General features: G+C 56.8%; 1 protein-coding gene across 1 annotated transcript in view; it reads right to left on the reverse strand.

Annotated features, from left to right (window-relative positions):
- Nucleotides 1–328: 328 nt before the first annotated feature.
- LOC119101211 (spectrin beta chain, non-erythrocytic 2-like) overlaps nucleotides 329–17166 on the reverse strand; it is a 19099-nt gene continuing 2261 nt past the window's right edge. The window contains exons 3-9 of the mRNA XM_037224507.1: nucleotides 12354–12372; nucleotides 11861–12151; nucleotides 6316–6377; nucleotides 3152–3247; nucleotides 2295–2378; nucleotides 1821–1848; nucleotides 329–336 (exon numbers count right to left, since the gene is read on the reverse strand). Of these exons, the coding sequence (XP_037080402.1) occupies nucleotides 329–336; nucleotides 1821–1848; nucleotides 2295–2378; nucleotides 3152–3247; nucleotides 6316–6377; nucleotides 11861–12151; nucleotides 12354–12372 (588 nt within the window). The remainder of the gene's footprint in view (nucleotides 337–1820; nucleotides 1849–2294; nucleotides 2379–3151; nucleotides 3248–6315; nucleotides 6378–11860; nucleotides 12152–12353; nucleotides 12373–17166) is intronic.

Genomic DNA, 17166 nt, shown 5'->3' on the forward strand with positions numbered 1-17166 from the left:
CTTCCGCTCTCGCTGCTCAAGGACCAGGTCGGACATGGCACGACAGCACAGCCGAGTATCGTTTGCATACGGTGACATCATCTCGGAGGTAAGGCAAGAGCGGTATGAAAGCGGGCACCGGTTCTACGCCCCCATGAGAGCCTGTCAAGCGGGCCCGCCCGACTTCCAGCCTCCAAACCCGCCTATACGCCGGAGAATGCATCGCTGGCAGACCTGGAAGTGCAGGATGATGGTCCAGACGAGGCCGAGGATGACCGGCGGCCGGCCGTCCACGATGTCCGACGGGTTGATGTTGACCAGTTTATCTGCGGCAGGCGACATCGCTCGCTCACGGCTCTGGCACGGCCCGAGCGCGCCGCGTCCGCAGCTCGGGTGCAGCCAACCCTCACACCCGGATAATCCCCGGAAGGAAAATACCGAGCGCCGAGTGTCACGCCCACGCGGGCTCCTATCTGTCCGCCGCCCCGACCGCCAGCCAGGCTGAGGCGGGGGGGGGGGGGGGGGCGGGGGCAGAGGGCTGGCGCTGTCACGAGACACGGCCTCTGGCCACGGCACCGCCCACACGGTCAACAAAACATCCACAAACGAGCGACTAGTAAAACGCTACCGCTGTCTACCCATTCATTCCACGAGTTTGAATGAACCTGGCGGCAGACTGTCCCCGACAACCAAGTGTGCGCTCCAGCCGCCGGGCGAACGCCCACATCCACCTGCGACCGCCGGCAGGCCCTCTCATGTGTCATGGCTGCCGCTTCACACGGGAGAACGCGGCGCTCAAACTATGCACTCGGCCGCAGCGCTGCACCACGTCCGTGTGACGTCACCGGCAGCCGGCACGCAACCGCGGCGTGCCGGCGGCGGCGGTGCGCCCCCCCCCCCCCCCCCCCCGCCGCCCGCCGCCGTCCAATCCCGTTGTCACGCGCTGTTTGCTCAGGCGGTACCTGGGCGGGCGACGATCCATCCCCGGCCGGCTCGCGTGGTCCGAGCGCCGCGCACGTCGGCGGCCGGCCAGGAGCGGCGCACGTGACGCGCTCCTCCCGACAGGACAGCAGAACAAACAGCCGCCCCGCTCTCAGAGGGTCTGCCCTCGTGACCTTGGCGCCGGAGGGGTGTCAAACGGGCCCCGGTGGTCCGCGCCTCAGCGGCCGTCACGTACCGGGTCGGTCCACCGGCGGAGCGGGCGACCGCGGGCTGACCGTCTCACATCGGACTGTTTGTTTTTGTTTGAGGAAGCTGTTTGAACGGAGCATCCGTGCCTTTTCAAGTGTGTCAACAACAGAACGAGGGGCATACTATAATAGTGGTCATTGTGACGTACATTTGTGAGCGTATTTCGCCGGTAACTTTCGCGGCACAAACCAAGAACAGCAGCAGCGATAACTGAAGGTCGAAAAGATTGGTGATTTCAATTGCAACAACCGTCCTGAAGTACGTAAGGCTTTTGTAATGTAGTCAGCCTAGATGCGACAAGCTTTTGACGCGCTGCGCGGTTACTTAATTAAGGGCTACTGTAGACATCAGTCGGCTAACACGCACCCACCTACACAGTACCCTGCTTTCCGGTCCCAGTATTCCCCACATGCCTGTCTCTGTGTAAAGAAACGACACCATTCCAGCGATGCACGTTTTCTCGGTAGCCCCTGATGCGAGTACAGCCAGGGCCGGATCCGGCACATGACGGCGGGAGGCAGTTCCGGATTCGCTGCCATCTACGCGAAGCTAGCTCAAACATGAGAAGTCACGCTTTTCCGCGGTCTTGGGGGCACGGTCTAATCGGCCCCTACCGTCTAGACCTGCCCGTAGCATACCCAGGAGTCGACCTTGCACCAGCAGCAGCCACTCCTGTGCCTGCCGTGGTGGGTGACGTCACACCCGGCCGGCTCTACGGCCGGCCGCACCACGTGGGCGGCCGGGGGCGTACTTCCCGGCTTTCACACGGCAGCCGAGCGTGCAGCCGCTCCGGACCAGGGGCGCGGCGGGCCGGGCTCTCCACCAGTACGGCCAACCGGGGCTAATCCTCCGCGCCTCGTAAGGCTTCGCAGCAGCTCTGTTTTACCTTCAAGCAAAAACTACTCCAGTCCTCCGATCTCCCCCCCCCCCCCTCCCCATATCCATGCACGCTAACCTGCTCCATCCCATTTTCACGCGGTGTTACCACGCCGCAAGAGGACCATCAATCACCGCAGCATGCGCCCACGCCAGCGGCCGGGACCGGGCCCTCCTCCCGGACAGCCGCCAGGGCCGCCAGCGGACGAGCCAGCGCCGCCAGCGCCGCCTGCGCCGCGGCCACTCACGTGTCGGCTCTGCAGGAAGCGCAGCGCCGTGTTGGCGTTGCTGAGGAAGTGCGGCGTTCGCAGCACCCGGCTCCTCTCCACCGGCTGGGGAAGCGACAGCGCATGTCACCGCCGCTGAGAGGGGGCTAACACACGCCAACGGCTCCGCTACATCCGGTAGTTGCTCAGCACTCCACACAGAAAGCGCGGCCTTCGCGACATGTAAATCGAGCCGCAGGTCTGGGCGGGTGATGTCAGCGCGTGGGTGGGGAGATGAGCTCTTCAGCGATGACCGGCGGAAAGAGCACCGAGCCCGGGTCTGCTAGTTGTCAGAGCGGGGACTAAAAAGCAGTCGGTCCCAACGACCTTCTGCGTCACTTGGGTGGTCATGCTGGCGCATTAGCACCGAGCGTCACCAGTCATACGAGCACTTTTCGCGTGTCACGGTTGGGCCTCCCGGTGCCAGAAGCAGAGAGGTCGGTCAATACGAGCCAAAGTCATCGTCAAGGACCCGCTCGGAGGATTTAGTGTTTAGTGTTAAGTTAAAACCATCACGCACAAAAGACCAACACACCAGAATCCAGCATGACGCGAATAGAACAAACCATAAACGACCACACAACACGAAGTCGCCCTTCGCCTAAACACCGGCAGCGGCGGGGCTGCGTGGTCTAACCGATCCGGCACCGTGACCAATAGGTCCAGGGTTCAATACTCGACCGGTGCGTTTTTCGCTGACCATCGACATGACAGCGGCCGCAAGCGGCGCTGAAACGACACGGCCTGTGCAGTCACCCGCACCAATGAATGTTCTCACTCTTGGCTGTCAGAGTGACGGGCACCAGCGCCGCGTCAGGGCGGGTCGGCCCAACACCCACCAGATCCTCCCCGGAGAGGACGTTCAGCAGGGCCAGCAGGCGCGTGCTGTCCTTCAGGTCGTCAATCAGGTTGGTCATCTGCATCGGCGGCTTGTGCTGTCGGCAGAGTCAGACGCAGTTAGCGCTGGCGATCGGGGCAGACGGCGCACACAACATTATGCGACGTACACCCCCAATCACGCGCCGAGGGAGGGGGCGAGGCGGGAGGTCACAGCCCGAATGAATGGTTGGTTAGATGGAGAAACACTGGCCATTTAGCCTGCTGGACACCCGCTGGGTCCATTTTCTTTCAGCTTCTTTGACGGTGCGCTGCGAGCATTGTCGTGCTCAGTTCACCCTCGGCATGTACACACAGTCGATCATATGATTGCGAGAAGCCGGCGGAGCCTGACATCACTACCCCGACCGGTTTCAGAACCGGCCTGGTGTATGAAGCCGAGTGCGTTTCTCGGTAAAAGAGTCTGGCAGACTTTCACGAAAACCTCACAGCCTATCGGTACATACATGGCCGATACGAACGAGCTAACCCGTTTTTCGCCTGACGAGAGATTGGACGCAAATCCCTGCATTGGAAGCCACTGCAAAGCCACCGGATAAGCCGCTTTGCAAGCACGAAGGCCAGTGGCCCGCCCCCGGTGCCGGCTCCAAGCGCGCGGAGAGCGAGCTGTTCTCTGAACGGCACCTGAGCCGGTATGTCTCCCCGGCACCGCACAAGACTGCCTTCTGGCGCGGCTCGTCTGCCGCTGCCGGCAAGCCGCAGCACCAAGGCCTACAATGCAGGTGTAAACCTCTATACTGTAGCATTCAGCATCCGGCAGGCAGCGGGCAACAGTAGGCGCTATAGACGGCCGGCCTGCCGTGCTCCACACAGGAAGGTGCGGCCTTACACCCCCACCCCCCCCCCTTCCTCCCAGCCGTCACTGCCGCGCGGGACGTGGGCGTTTTGGCGCGCGGGGCGAGCGACCACAGCTGCCTCCTGTAGGTGCACGGCCATTGGCGCAAATGGAGGCGCGGCATGGCGCCCTCGGTCTGAATCGCCGCTGTGCCGGACGGATCGGAGGAGCGGCACGGTGCCCTCGGTTTGAATCGCCGCTGCGCCGGACGGATCGGAGGAGCGGCACGGCGCCCTCGGTTTGAATCGCCGCTGCGCCGGACGGATCGGGCCTGCGGTAGGCGTGACGGTCGGCGCGAGGGTGACGTCAGCCGCCGCGGGGATGACGTCAGACGTGCCGGATGGGAGCGGTGGGAAACGGACGAAGTGGGGCGACGTGAAATGATGTTGCACCACTTGTGGAATGTGAACTGTCTGTGTACCGCTAAGTGAACATCGATTATACCAGATAATTGCCATGAACAGGCCAAGCCGCTGTGCACTTCAAGAAGTCACATGCCACTCTGTCAATTCGACTACAGGGGAATCGGTCGCGTGGCCAAAGGGATCATGGAAGCCATGCTCTTCTCTCCTGGAGCTAGCGGGGTCCCCTGGGATCCAAGGCCCAGCAGTTTCAGGCAGTTAAATATGTCCGTAAGCCACTAAAACATAAATACGGACCCTGAGGCATCATTGTAGCATACCGGGTATCACAATGCTCCCCGATTGAGAAAGACGTCTCCCTGGCTGAAAGGGCCCTTTTGAGCCCGTTTGGCCCTCTCCTGGGTGAAATCCTAGCAACGCCACTGACGTGATCGACACGAAGATGACCGTGCCGCCGGCGGCCGACTTCATGGCTGCGCCAACCGCATTAAATCGTGTCTGTTGTTCCTGCTGACGGTAATTGGTTTGCGGGCGGCCGCGCGGCCGGTGCGCGGCGGCATGTCGGCGGCTGTGCGGCCGTCAGATGCGCGGCAGGGAGCGGGGCGTGACGCGTCCGGCGCGGCCGCGGCCGCGGCCGCCGCGGCCGCCGCCGCCGCCGCGCGCACAAACAACAGCGCCCCGGGCGGCCCGGACGCCCCGGCCGGCACACTGAAGCCCGCCTCGGCCGCTCGCCCCGCCGCTGAGGTCACGCGGGGCACGCTGCTGGTCAGTTCCTGGATGACAGCGACCCGGATGCTCTGCTTTTTAAATATTCGGCCAGACCTCGGCTGGCCAGCGCAAATCCGCACGTGCCCGAGCCCCGACGTGCCGCCAAGGTTACGTCAGCCTGGTAGCGCGACGGAGCGCCGTCGACCTCGCCAAGGTCGCAGCAATCTCATGTATAACATGAATAATCGATTATTGATGCCTCAGCGGCGTTTCTCCAATTACACCAAAATAGGTGCATATGTGACTGACTGGGCTGAGAGACGGTTTCGCTGATGATCCGAACCGACTGAAGCACAAGTCACAAGCCACGCTCGAGGGTGCAGAGCCAACATGAGAGGTTCTCTAATTCTAGTTCTCCTCGAATGAGCATAACACTTTTATTCAAACAAGCGGTTTTGGAACCCCAATACGGCATTTCAAATTTTCCTAGCCTTCAGCTGTAACGTTCCAGACAGAAATGCTGTCGTGTTGGAAATGCCACTACGTCACATTATCCTTGCATATGGCACGTGCTTTGGCTGACACCTAGTACAAATATCACGGTGTAAAGGGAAAGATTCTAATGGAAAATAAATCAGTGAGGGAAGCGTGTTGCAGCATTCTAAACATCGGGCTCAGAAACGATTTTTTCACGGCCATTCTTCGAAAACGTGTAGCTTTCGCGGTGCGACGGAAAAGAGCGCCGTCTATCCGCAGATAATTGAAACAGTTTTCCTCACTGGCCAATTACGATCGCAACGAGACATATCCCACGCGAAGTGGGCATGCCCCCCCCCCCCCCTTGCGGTCTCCTGAGAAGAATTGATGGAGAAAATGGCTTGTTAGGGAGGGTAAATGAGAACCGCAGCAACGTCTGACCCAGGGGGCCCTTGAGAGCCATCGACGTCATGCAACATTGCGGCCGGATCAGATACCTCTCTTAAACTCCACTTCTTGGCTGCATGACTGTCTGCAGCACGGCTCCATCACAAATTATTGTCATCAGATTGCACGAACAGGAGAGACACATTGACCCAGATATCTCGGTGCGGCGAGCTAGCAGAGGGCGCCACTAGCCCCCTCGCTCCCTCGACTGTCGCCGCGTGTAGTCACGTGCGGGGCTTCGTTTACGCTGCAACACTTGCAACCGCAAATGACTTACGTTTCTTAGGTGAGAATTGATCCAGTTCAGGAATGTTTTCTTTTGCATTCGCTCCTGCTCATCTGAAAAGACCACATATGTTGGTTATTCATACGCAACACTCACATAAACCCTATCCACGTGCAGCCAAATACAAGGGACCGTTACGTTACTTTATTTAGCCCTTTATCGACGCAATACATTCACAACAAAGGTGCAAATTTTCTCATTCTCGTTACTGTGTACGTTTGGTCCCAAGAGAACCTTGTTCACGAAGTTTACGCCTGTATTTGCTGTCAAGGAAAACACACATGGCCCGTGATTATTATCACGCTTCGGTGACAAATAATGGAGCAGCAAATATATGATGTGGACCCCTGCCCAGGGCGCGGTCGCAGGTTCTATGCATTGAATATCCAGACCTCGGGCAGGGCACGCCTGGTCCAGTTATGCAATGCACGAATGGAATGTGGGTCCAGATGCACAGCAATCGCCGAGCTTAAGAACACCCAGCAGCCAAGCAAACCTTCCCGACTACATTTTCCTCTGCAGCACGGCAGTTTTCAGAGTGATTGCACACGATCTTGGTTGCCACGGGACAAGGCCAGAGGGCAGTGACCTGGACAAGCCGGCTGTTGTTTCACCAACGCCAAGGCACTTACTGAATGTGGCTGACCAATGGACTACACACAACACGAGCAGCAACACCCCCATTGTGCTAAAAAGCCAAACCATTTTCTGCCGGCCAAAGTTCAGGAAATATGCGGCGTGCCACCTTCGTGCTTGGGGCACCAAGCTATTTTCAAAATATTCATTTTGCGGCAAACAACAGCGAGCGTTCGAGCGTGGTTGTTGCCGTCGCTACAGCACCTGAACTAAGCATGCGTTGGAGGCAGAGGCACCGAACAATGGAACCTGAAACATCGGTTCAAACCGTCAGTCGAATTTTGAAAAGCTTTCCGATCTTTCAGAAGTCACCCTCGCGCAAATCAACTTTGAATTTCAGCTGAGACCAGATTGCTTGACTACGTAACTTTGCCTTTCGAAGTGATAACACAATAGATCTCCTTTTAAAGGTGCAACTGGTTCATGAGCGGCTCTCCAACACACAGGCCCGACATATTTTTCCAACACAGCGCTGGGTCGCCTGTAATGGTAGTAGTGTCTTTTACGTGACCTTGGTAGTATCACGAAGTGGTCTGCAACAGGAATGCGACACAAGTGAGGGCGTCATCAGCCAGAAAAAAAGCCAGAACGCCAGCCAGGAGCATCGTCAAAAGATCGCCGGCGCTGGGAAGCCGTGAACGAGCCGCCGCCGCCGGCTGCCGACAGCACCCGTCACAGAAAGGTCACGCTGGGAGGGGAGCGGCCGGTGACCGACGACAGGCGCCGCGCGCTGCGTGTCGCGTGCCATTCCGGTCGTCCGAGCCGACCCCTGCCGCCCGAACCGCCTCCCAGAGCGGCGCTGTCGATGTCCGAACACGACCCCTGCCATCCGTGCCGAGAATCCGCGCCGCTCGGCCGCACTGAACTGGGTTCGTGCGGTTGCATCAGGCCCAGCCGAACCGCGTATTAGCGGCAGTCGGGACCAGCGACGCGGCCTGGATACCTCGCATAAGTTGCCGTGTGGGTCGGCGGGCGGGCGCGACTGATTTCCTCGCCCGATCGAAAGGCAGGGAAAAGTGGCAGCCAGACCTGTTTGAGCTCGGCTCCTGCCCAAGTACCGCTGACACGTGGCGTCGCCGTGGCAGGGAAAGTCAGTGGAGTCACGAGCGCGCTGCGGGATCGCGGTGCACCACCAGTGAGAAACAAGCAAAATGCCTCACTATCTGTTGCCAGTAGCACATCTTCTATCCAGTCTTTGACTAAAGCTACCTCGGTTTCGAAGAGGCTGTGAAATAGACTTTCAGGTGATGTTTTAGCGAAGGAAGGAGTCGGGGTTCACCCCCAAGTGTCTTTACTGTTCCTTGTGATATCAATGCCAGAATTTCAGCGTCATGGTGACACTACGGACCGTACATTATGGTACGTCATGGATCGTCATTAGTGTACGTCACACGTCATTATTGTACGTACGTCATGGATCGTGCTGTTTACCCACGACTGTCAAAGCGCTGTTAGAATAACCTTGCTCGTAACCAGAATGCAAAGAAATAATGGGCAAGATGGGAAGATGACTTCATCCTACAGAACCTTTGCTCTTAGCAAATGTAAATTGTGGGAATGGCCGTTCCAATTTGGTGCGAAATCATAACAACTCGCAGACAGTGCCGATGGCTTCATCGGTGGCACACATCTGGCGCGATAAAACTGCTGGCCAGTGGTCGCCAGCTGCGAGGGTTTCGTCAGCTTCTTAAACCAAACAACAATTCAGCACTCCTCAGAGCAGCACACAGGGTTAGACACACGTAGACACACACACACAGTTCGTACACGTACGTAGGCAAACTCCGGGTGAAGGCTGTGGCGCACAAACAATGCCATCACATCAAATCCGTCGAGAGCCAGGGCGCCTCCCGACAGGAGCTAGCGAACTCAGTAGCACCCCTCCGTCCGTGTAGATGGGTCCAGGCCATGTAGGCGAGACCGCACCAGTATCGGTCTGGCCTGACAAGCATGCATCATGACATGCATCACATGGCCCCCGGTTTACGTTGCACGCGGCCGTGGGCGGGGACCAGCCACACACACGAGCCCGGGGCCAGGCGCACGGACGGGCGGCGCGGCACCAGGCGCCGGCCCATCTCTTCACGCCCGGCAGGCTGACCCACATGAACCGGCCATCGCCTGGCAACCCGGAGGAGAGGGGAGGGGCTCGCACAGCTCCAGCATCGGAGGACATCTCGTATCAGGTCACATCTGTAGACACGATGCAGGCGAGCGCCAGCGCGGTGACGTCGGCAGCCCGGTCCGACATGAAGCGGGCTGGTTCGATCAGCGCTCAACACGGTCACTGTCCGACCCGGCGCACCGGGCGTGCCGAGTACCGCACAGCCGTGCCGACTCACGGCCCCGGACCGCCGACGTGCGAGCCCAGCCGCGCCCTGAGACACTCCGGGGAGAGAGGAAACGGAAACAAAACTCCGCTTGCCGTTAGGCAATGCTCGTCTGGACCGCGCATTGTCTAACGTCGGTTGAAAAAAAAAAATGTATCGCATGCTTTTCATGCTCAGGCCGGACAATGTGAACAAAATCTAGGGGTACGCAACATTGATTCATTTCATAGCACTTCCAGATAGCCGACCACATCAGGGGGTCGGGCAGGGGGGCGGTTGTTATACCCATTTCACCATTCAACTAAGTTTGGAAGGGAGCGTCGCCAAGCTAACCCCACTGTGTGTGCAACTGCGCTTGCATAAGATTGCTCCACCAATACTCCTGCCCTGCAGGGCTGACGAAGGCCCAATTCCGGGAGACGAGATGTTCAATCCTCGCTTATTTACGGATTAATATGACCACTTACATCATTAGCGTTTCACATCCGCACGCTGGGGGTCGAGTTCACGTGAATGAAGTAGGCATCAGCTTAGCAAGGATCGACCACACGGGCCGATGCTAATCACCTAACGTTTACCGGAAAATACCTTCGACGGAACCACGCGATCGAAGCCGCTGCTGAGGTCACACGCGCTCATTGGCTCGGGGCACCAAACCAATGCATAAAATGTGACCTCGCAGCCCGGAAGTGCACCAGGGCGCTGCTGCAGCGGCGGCCGGGCCCCGGTTCGTGGAACCGGCCTCCTGAAAACGCCGACGTAGCGCCGCTGCCTCTGGGAACCCTCAAGTCACCCCAGCAGCGGCCCAAAGCCGCGGCGCCGCCGAATCGTGCCGCAACGGCCGACGGCACGGCCCGCGGCGGCGTCCGGTCGGCGCCCCTCGGGCCGCCCGCCGGCCGGAGCAGCGCGGGGTCCCGCTGGTCCGGGGAGGGGGCGTTCGCCCGCGGCGGTTCGGGACCGGTGCGCCGGCGGCCGTCACCTTGAGCCCAGCGCCGCGCACATGCTGACCTTGTGCAGCGGCCCTCATCGCCGCCGCGCCTCTGCCATAAATGCCGCTCGTAAAGCTGGCCAGTGTGGCTGCTGCGGTTCGGGCGCGGTTAGAGAAGTGGCCGCGGCCGGCCAGCGCACGGTAATGCGGCGTGGAAGCTATCACGAGCGGCCGGGCGCGGGACATGGGCCAGCCGACACCGATCGAGCACCCAGATGATAGGTGTCGGCCAGCCAGAGGCGCTACTGGCACCGCAGGTGTGCTGTGTGACGTTGTGTATGAAGTATGTAGCGCCGTAGTCGTGATGCTTTACATGCGATGTATGCCTGAAGTGTCATGATAGCAGAAGCGTGCGATTTCGTACCTAACCGAGCGGTGGTAAAATTAATGTAAATCTATTGCTGCAATTACCAGACTCCCTAGATGCACACGGAGCTGCCTGCTGTTATCACACTCCGTCTCGCAGGGTTTTAGCGTTTCTGTATTCTGGTCACATTGTCGTCTGTCGGAAATCAGCCACGAGTGAATACAGCGAAGCACGTCGTTAAATACCAACAACGCGTGGGACCTAACAACGCTGAGATAAGGCAAATATGTCTGTGTACATTCCACACCCAATCTTCGAAGCATTTACGTCAAACGCGGCCGTCGTAGATCTCCATACTCACATACGCCGCTATCGCGCGTGACACGTACGAGATGGGCACGTTCGTTTCGGGCCCACCCCGGACGAGATATGCTCGGGGGCGATAGCGTCTTGCCGGCCGGTGGCGCCGACAGGCCGGGTCGCTGTTCTGAGCAGTGCGAACTGCACCGCCGCCCGGCCGGTGCGCCCCCATGGAGCCATCAAGTACCATATAGACTCGAATGTCTTCGCGGAAGCCCGAAGGAGACAGAAAAGGCGGAATATTGAAAACATAGCCATGACTTCAAAACAGAAATGTATGATCGGAGTACAGTGCAACACCCAAGATCATCCATGAAAGACGTCATTTCCATTCAAAATATTGAATTTCCAGATACCTCGCTGGGAAGCCAGCGGCCAGCGGCCAGCGGCCGGCCGGCACGGCCGCTTACGGCGCAGGCCCGGCGGCCGTACGGCGACGGTGCGGCGGCCGGCGCCGGGCCGCCGCCCACGTGACACCGCCGCCAGCCCGGCGCGGGGTGACTTGCAGCGCGGCGCGGCGCGGCGCTGCGGGACGCCCCGGCCGCGGCTGACACGCCGGCTAGCAGGCCGCCGCAGCCCCGCGTACTCAGTGTACAGGCGCACGCGCCTCGAGCTTCCAGGGTCTAGTACCGCAGCACGGCCCCGTCAGACCTACAGCCTGCCGCTCCCGCATCTTCTGAGGCGCGCCTGTGTAACTACCGAGGGAGGAGCCGTAACCAGCTGCCGGTCTCCCACTGTCGCCATCTCTGCTTTTTAAATGTTTCGACTCACGTCGCGTGTTTGGATTAAGTGGGTGCCATTTTCAATGCCAAAACCGTGCACAGCTGAGTAGAGGGGTTGAGGTGGGAGGGGGGGGGGGGCGAAATGGATTGCACGCACGGCCCAGCGCAACCGACAGTCGCCGCCATCACTCACCTCTGAGCTGATGAATGTGCGCGTCGAACTGCGACGACTGCTTATGCTGCGGATCGCCGGCGGAGGAGCCGGGCGCGCCGGGCGCCCACACCTCGGCCCGGTGCGCCCAGCTCGGCACGCCGTCGAACGAAGTGACCGAGACGGTCGGGCTGGGCGTGGAGGCGGTCGAGCCGGGTCGCACCGGCGGCCGCGTCGGCCCCGTCGGCGTCGGGCTGCGCTCGGAGCGCAGCGGCGTGCCGTCCGGCCGGCGCGCCAGCGACGGCGACGCCGGCTCCGAGAAGCCCACTCGCACTTGGTGGCCGCTCCAGAGACGGCGACTCGGCCGGCGACGGCGCCCGGCGAGCTGGCCTGGGGCGGGCCGCCCGGCGATGGCGGCGGCGGCGCGCTCATGGCTGCCGGCGGGCTGCCGGCGGCGGCGGCGGCGGCGCGGCGGCCGGGACAGGAGGCGAGCTGAAGGTGCGGTGCGCGCGGCCCACCCGGACACTGCTCCCACCTGCGCGGCTGCCAGCGGTCTGCGGGCAGGGAGCGCGGCGTGACTGGAGGCCGCGCCTGCACGGGCGGCCGCCCGGCCGGGAGTCAGCTGACGGCGCGCTCAGCTGACCGCGCTGTGCGACCGGACCGGCCGTCCCGCGCGGGCCTGCTCTGGACGGCGACGGCTGGACGGCTCCGGGGGAACAGTTGTTTGGTAGACTTTGGCGGCGAATGGCTCTGCCAGCATGTGACCAAGAGGGTGTAAATGCTAACAGCCAACATTCAAAATCCCTCAGGACGCCATCGACACCACCTAAGGTAATTCCTAATCCTAAGGTAAATCCATTGGCACCACCTGTAGTAGATCAATTCAAAGCGGGGGCATACGCAGGATATCACAATGGGAGTGGCGCACAACATAGAAACGCACTGAAAATCGATGACGCACCACAGCACTCGCAATTTTTTCCTGTACCTCCCGTGTCAAACCGTATGCTCTGAATCTTTATTTCATGTGGGCTGGAATTTTTAACCGTCAAGGTTTGTCACATACATAATAACAAGTGCCCCAAATCTAGTACAGGGTAGGGGTTGGGGGGCTGGTAGTCTCGGCGCTTGTACTCCCGATTCACAGGAATTGAAACGAGCCCCAAATATATCAGGGCGACACTGATGGTGCAGATGAATGTCTTTGACTGCCTCCCCAAGTTTGAGAAGGATGCGAGTCCTTCAGTCCACGGTACTTATACGAATCGACGGAGACGCAGCAAAGACGGGAGGGGGCGCCTATTAAGCATGGATCTTGTGTTCTGTTTCCGCCATATATGGCTAAAGAAAGAAATTAAAGACCAGCGTGGTGCGTACTCAGCCACCGAATTCCGGGCCCTCCCCTTAAATCAAGTCCGAGCTGTGCCGCTGCAAATCGTGCAAAATCGAGACCCCTTCTCATTCGCCATACCATATATGCAGCATCACATCAGTTTCCGCCGCGTCTTGTTCCATCATCGGTATTGTCGAAGTTTATTTAGAACGCAAGTAAAGGCATATGATGAAAAGGTCACAGTTTATGCGCAATATGTGGGCCGGAAATCAGTAGGCGACTCGTCAGGGACTTCCTGCGGTTTGTTTACGCCCATCGCAAGGCCATGCAAATGTAACATCCAAGATGTAACGCGTGAAAAAATGGTGGCAGCAATTTGTAGCCAACATTAACCTGACGTCACAAAGACAGGAGCGAAGCAGATGATGATTGCGAGTATATATATATATATATATATATATATATATATATATATATATAGCATATCATATCACATATAACGTGGCCGTTCAATGCTTTTGGGAATTTTGTAACGTTTCTTTGCATGTCTAGACTGAACACATTGGAAAAATACTCGCGCCGCTTTCTGCTACAATCACGCCACAAATAATTCGATACGCGCGCTTTGCGGTCATGGGGAGCCTGTTCCGACGAATGGGTAGGCTATTTTGCAGATGATGAGACTTGATGGGGGACTACTTCTGGAAGAGTATTTCAAGGTCATCTTGATATTCATGACGTCATAATGACGTCTTTTAAGTTCTGTCATTCCACAAGCCAAGATCAAGCCAAGAAAAACAAAATGGTTAGTCGTTCATATTGGCGTGCGTGAGCGCGATTTTTATATGCATGGACAGTCAGTTTGGCTGTCAATCAATGTTGTGCAAGTTGCGATGACACCATAACTCGACGTATCGCGGAGCTCGTTTGCTAAATAGGAAAAAACTGTTGTCTAAATCAGTAATTTTCCACTTAAAAGCGTACCAATAGTTACAAGCGAGCCAATTTTCATGATATCTAGCGCCTGATTCAATGCCTTCAACGTGAAACATTCCCCCCTAAGAGACACCTTTCGAACCTTTCGCGCCGCACCAGGTGGCGTTCTGAATCAAAGCAGCTAGCACAGGGAGTGTAGTTCCGTACATTTGTTTTTGAAAACTCCTCATGACGCATCCAAAAATCAAAAAAGGTAAATGGGAAGGGGGAAATGCTTGTCTGATGTTTTTTCACAGCCTGTATGTTACTTGATGTTGGACGGAAAATGCAAACACGTGTGCAATGACAATAACCGATCTGAACATGGAAAGCGGATGCTGAACTTTACTCTCTGGTATGGGTAACGATTGCTTAAAAGGATTGGGCAAGCGAAGTGGTGTAAGTCGCCAGAAAGGGACGAGCACGAAAAACTTCGCCTATTCCATCTCTTTTTATCTTGGACTATATTACACACACACACACACACACACAAACAAACACACACACACACACACACACACACACACCACACACACACACACCACACACACACACACCCACACACACACACACACACACACACACACACACACACACACACACACACCACACACACACACACACACACACACACACACACACACACACAGCACACCACCCACACACACACACACACCCACACACACACACACACACATACGCACACCAACGCACGCACGCCACGCACGCACGCACGCACGCAACGCCACGCACGGCAACGACACACACCACACACACACCGCACGCACGACACGCACAGACACGCATATATATATATATATATATATATTATATATTATATATATATATATATATATACATAACTTTCACCTGCTACAATATTTTCACAAGCTCATGTACGCAGCCACAGTAATACGTATGGAAGCTTGGCAGACTGCACCAACTTCTTATGAATGCGTCTGTTTTTTTATGCTGAATCAGTGCAATTGCACTTTTCCTTAACATACTGGTCAGGAAATCTGCGCGTAATTTACCAGCATGTGGTCATGTAATTTGTGATGCATTCATTACTGCATTTACAAGAATAAAGCGTCCCTCAAAAATGCACCTACCACAACCCGTTCACACGCAGGTTCTCGACGAACCAAAATGTGACCGATAAAACATGTGCGTTTCAGTTAATGTAAATGAATCGGTTCAGCACATGGCGTTCAACCCTCTTCTAAATACGCATAGATAGATGCCCTCCTGTTGAGAATGCTTTTTCCCGCTCGTTAAAAAACACGCATTGCCAGCCTGCTGTTCTCCCTGGGGGTAACTGTTCAAATTTGCTGTGCCTCTGAAAGAAAAGCGACCCCCACTTGCTCACATTCGAATGTGTGGCAAGTGAAGCCCCCGTCGTGGCAATGGCATATGCACCAAAGGTTGATTGCAACAACGCTGCCAGTTGAGCTCAATCTTCAATGGCCATACGATTTTGTACGCCTGCTCGACGCTTATCGAACTCGCCCACGCAGGGGCGCAACCAGTCAGAGTAAGATGGGGGCTGGCAAAGAGCTCCTCCTTATGAAAGCCCCCCCCCGTTCCCGCCCCCCTAAAAAACATATTGCCCACTTGGTTTTAAGGGGCACGATTTCCTTCGCTGTATTTTCGATATCCGTCTAACTGAAACGGAAGCCAGAAGCCACCAAAATATACAAGTCTCGTTAGATTTTGACGCAACTAAATTGAAGGATCCGGCCGTTAAATGATTGCATGTTATAAACTGTCGGCGCTGTTTATTGTGCAGTGGTTCATTGGACATTTTCTAGGACGAAAACACTCAGGGACTGCGCCGAAATTTCTCTCGTTGCACAGAGTTTTGTGGAAGTAGTTGGCAGTGAGCGTAGATTATGGCTTAAAATAGGGGTCATAAATTTGTATTCACATGGCTAATCCATGCTCGTCTGAAGATGTTCCACCGTTGTCCAGAATCGGGCATTGGAAAAATTACATAACAGTTTTAACCACGTGCGCTCGCAAGTCTCGGCACAAAAACCCAGCGCTCGGCTATGCAGCCTCTCTAGGCCGCGCAGCTTTGTCCGCGGTTCACATGAGACAGCGGCCAGCGGGAGGACGAAAATAATAACGATTTTAAAAGAAGTACGTTTGAACTTTTTAGGATATCAATTCGTGCATTTCAAAGGTAGTGCGAAAGTATGTTTCACTTTTGCATTTTAATATGCAAGAGGAACGGATTAGCATTACTGCACCGTGAACGGGCGCTGGACCTTGTTGGTGGAACCAGACGTTAATATAGTCTCTACCTGTTTTGTTTCTGTCGTTTTTAGAGGGTATATCAAAATAAAATGCTTAAAATATATGCCTGGCCCAATTTGTCAATGGTTCCGACTAATTTTGAAAAAAGCTTCCGGAAGCATTCTTTCACGACGGCCATGCTCGCGTGCCAGGTGCCCGCCAACCGGTGTTACATGCAGCGGCCAACGCGGATTGCTTTGGTGGAAACTACAGCCCAGCCATCGGTGGCCTGGTTTCCAGGATTGCGAGCGCAGGCTTGAAACTTTTTATGAAGTTTGTTTCACAAGTTGGCTCTGAACAAGGATGGACGCACTCGTTTGTGTTGGCCTTTTTCATTTTGACCTCATTTTGATCCGCCCTGTTGAGCACTAAGGAAAGCCTTTACATTTCCAGGCAAGGGGCACAGTGGGTAGAGCACTAAAGGGCATATTTTTTCCGGTGAGTTACCAAGTGGCCATCCCGTAAGAGCACAGGCGCAATGCTGGCGATGGAGGGGCGGTGTTCCCTGGTCGATACGAAAGCGCTTAGAATGACCACTCACGCATTAACCGCGTGCTTAACGGCGGAGGCTCTCTGACCCGGGCATTTAGCCCCGGATCGGCGCAAGAGCTCTCATTAACGCAACAAGACACCTTATCGCCGCAGGCGGTCAAATAACTGGTGCAGACTCCAGCTCGACACAACGGATCCTTGGCCGAAATCGGTTGGAGGATCCCGTCCGGTGCTGTGGGGGGGGGGGGGG

The sequence above is a fragment of the Pollicipes pollicipes genome, unplaced genomic scaffold (assembly GCF_011947565.3).
Source record: "Pollicipes pollicipes isolate AB1234 unplaced genomic scaffold, Ppol_2.1 Scaffold_2555;HRSCAF=2994_pilon_pilon_pilon, whole genome shotgun sequence".
In the NCBI taxonomy this organism is placed as follows: Eukaryota; Metazoa; Arthropoda; class Thecostraca; order Pollicipedomorpha; family Pollicipedidae; genus Pollicipes; species Pollicipes pollicipes.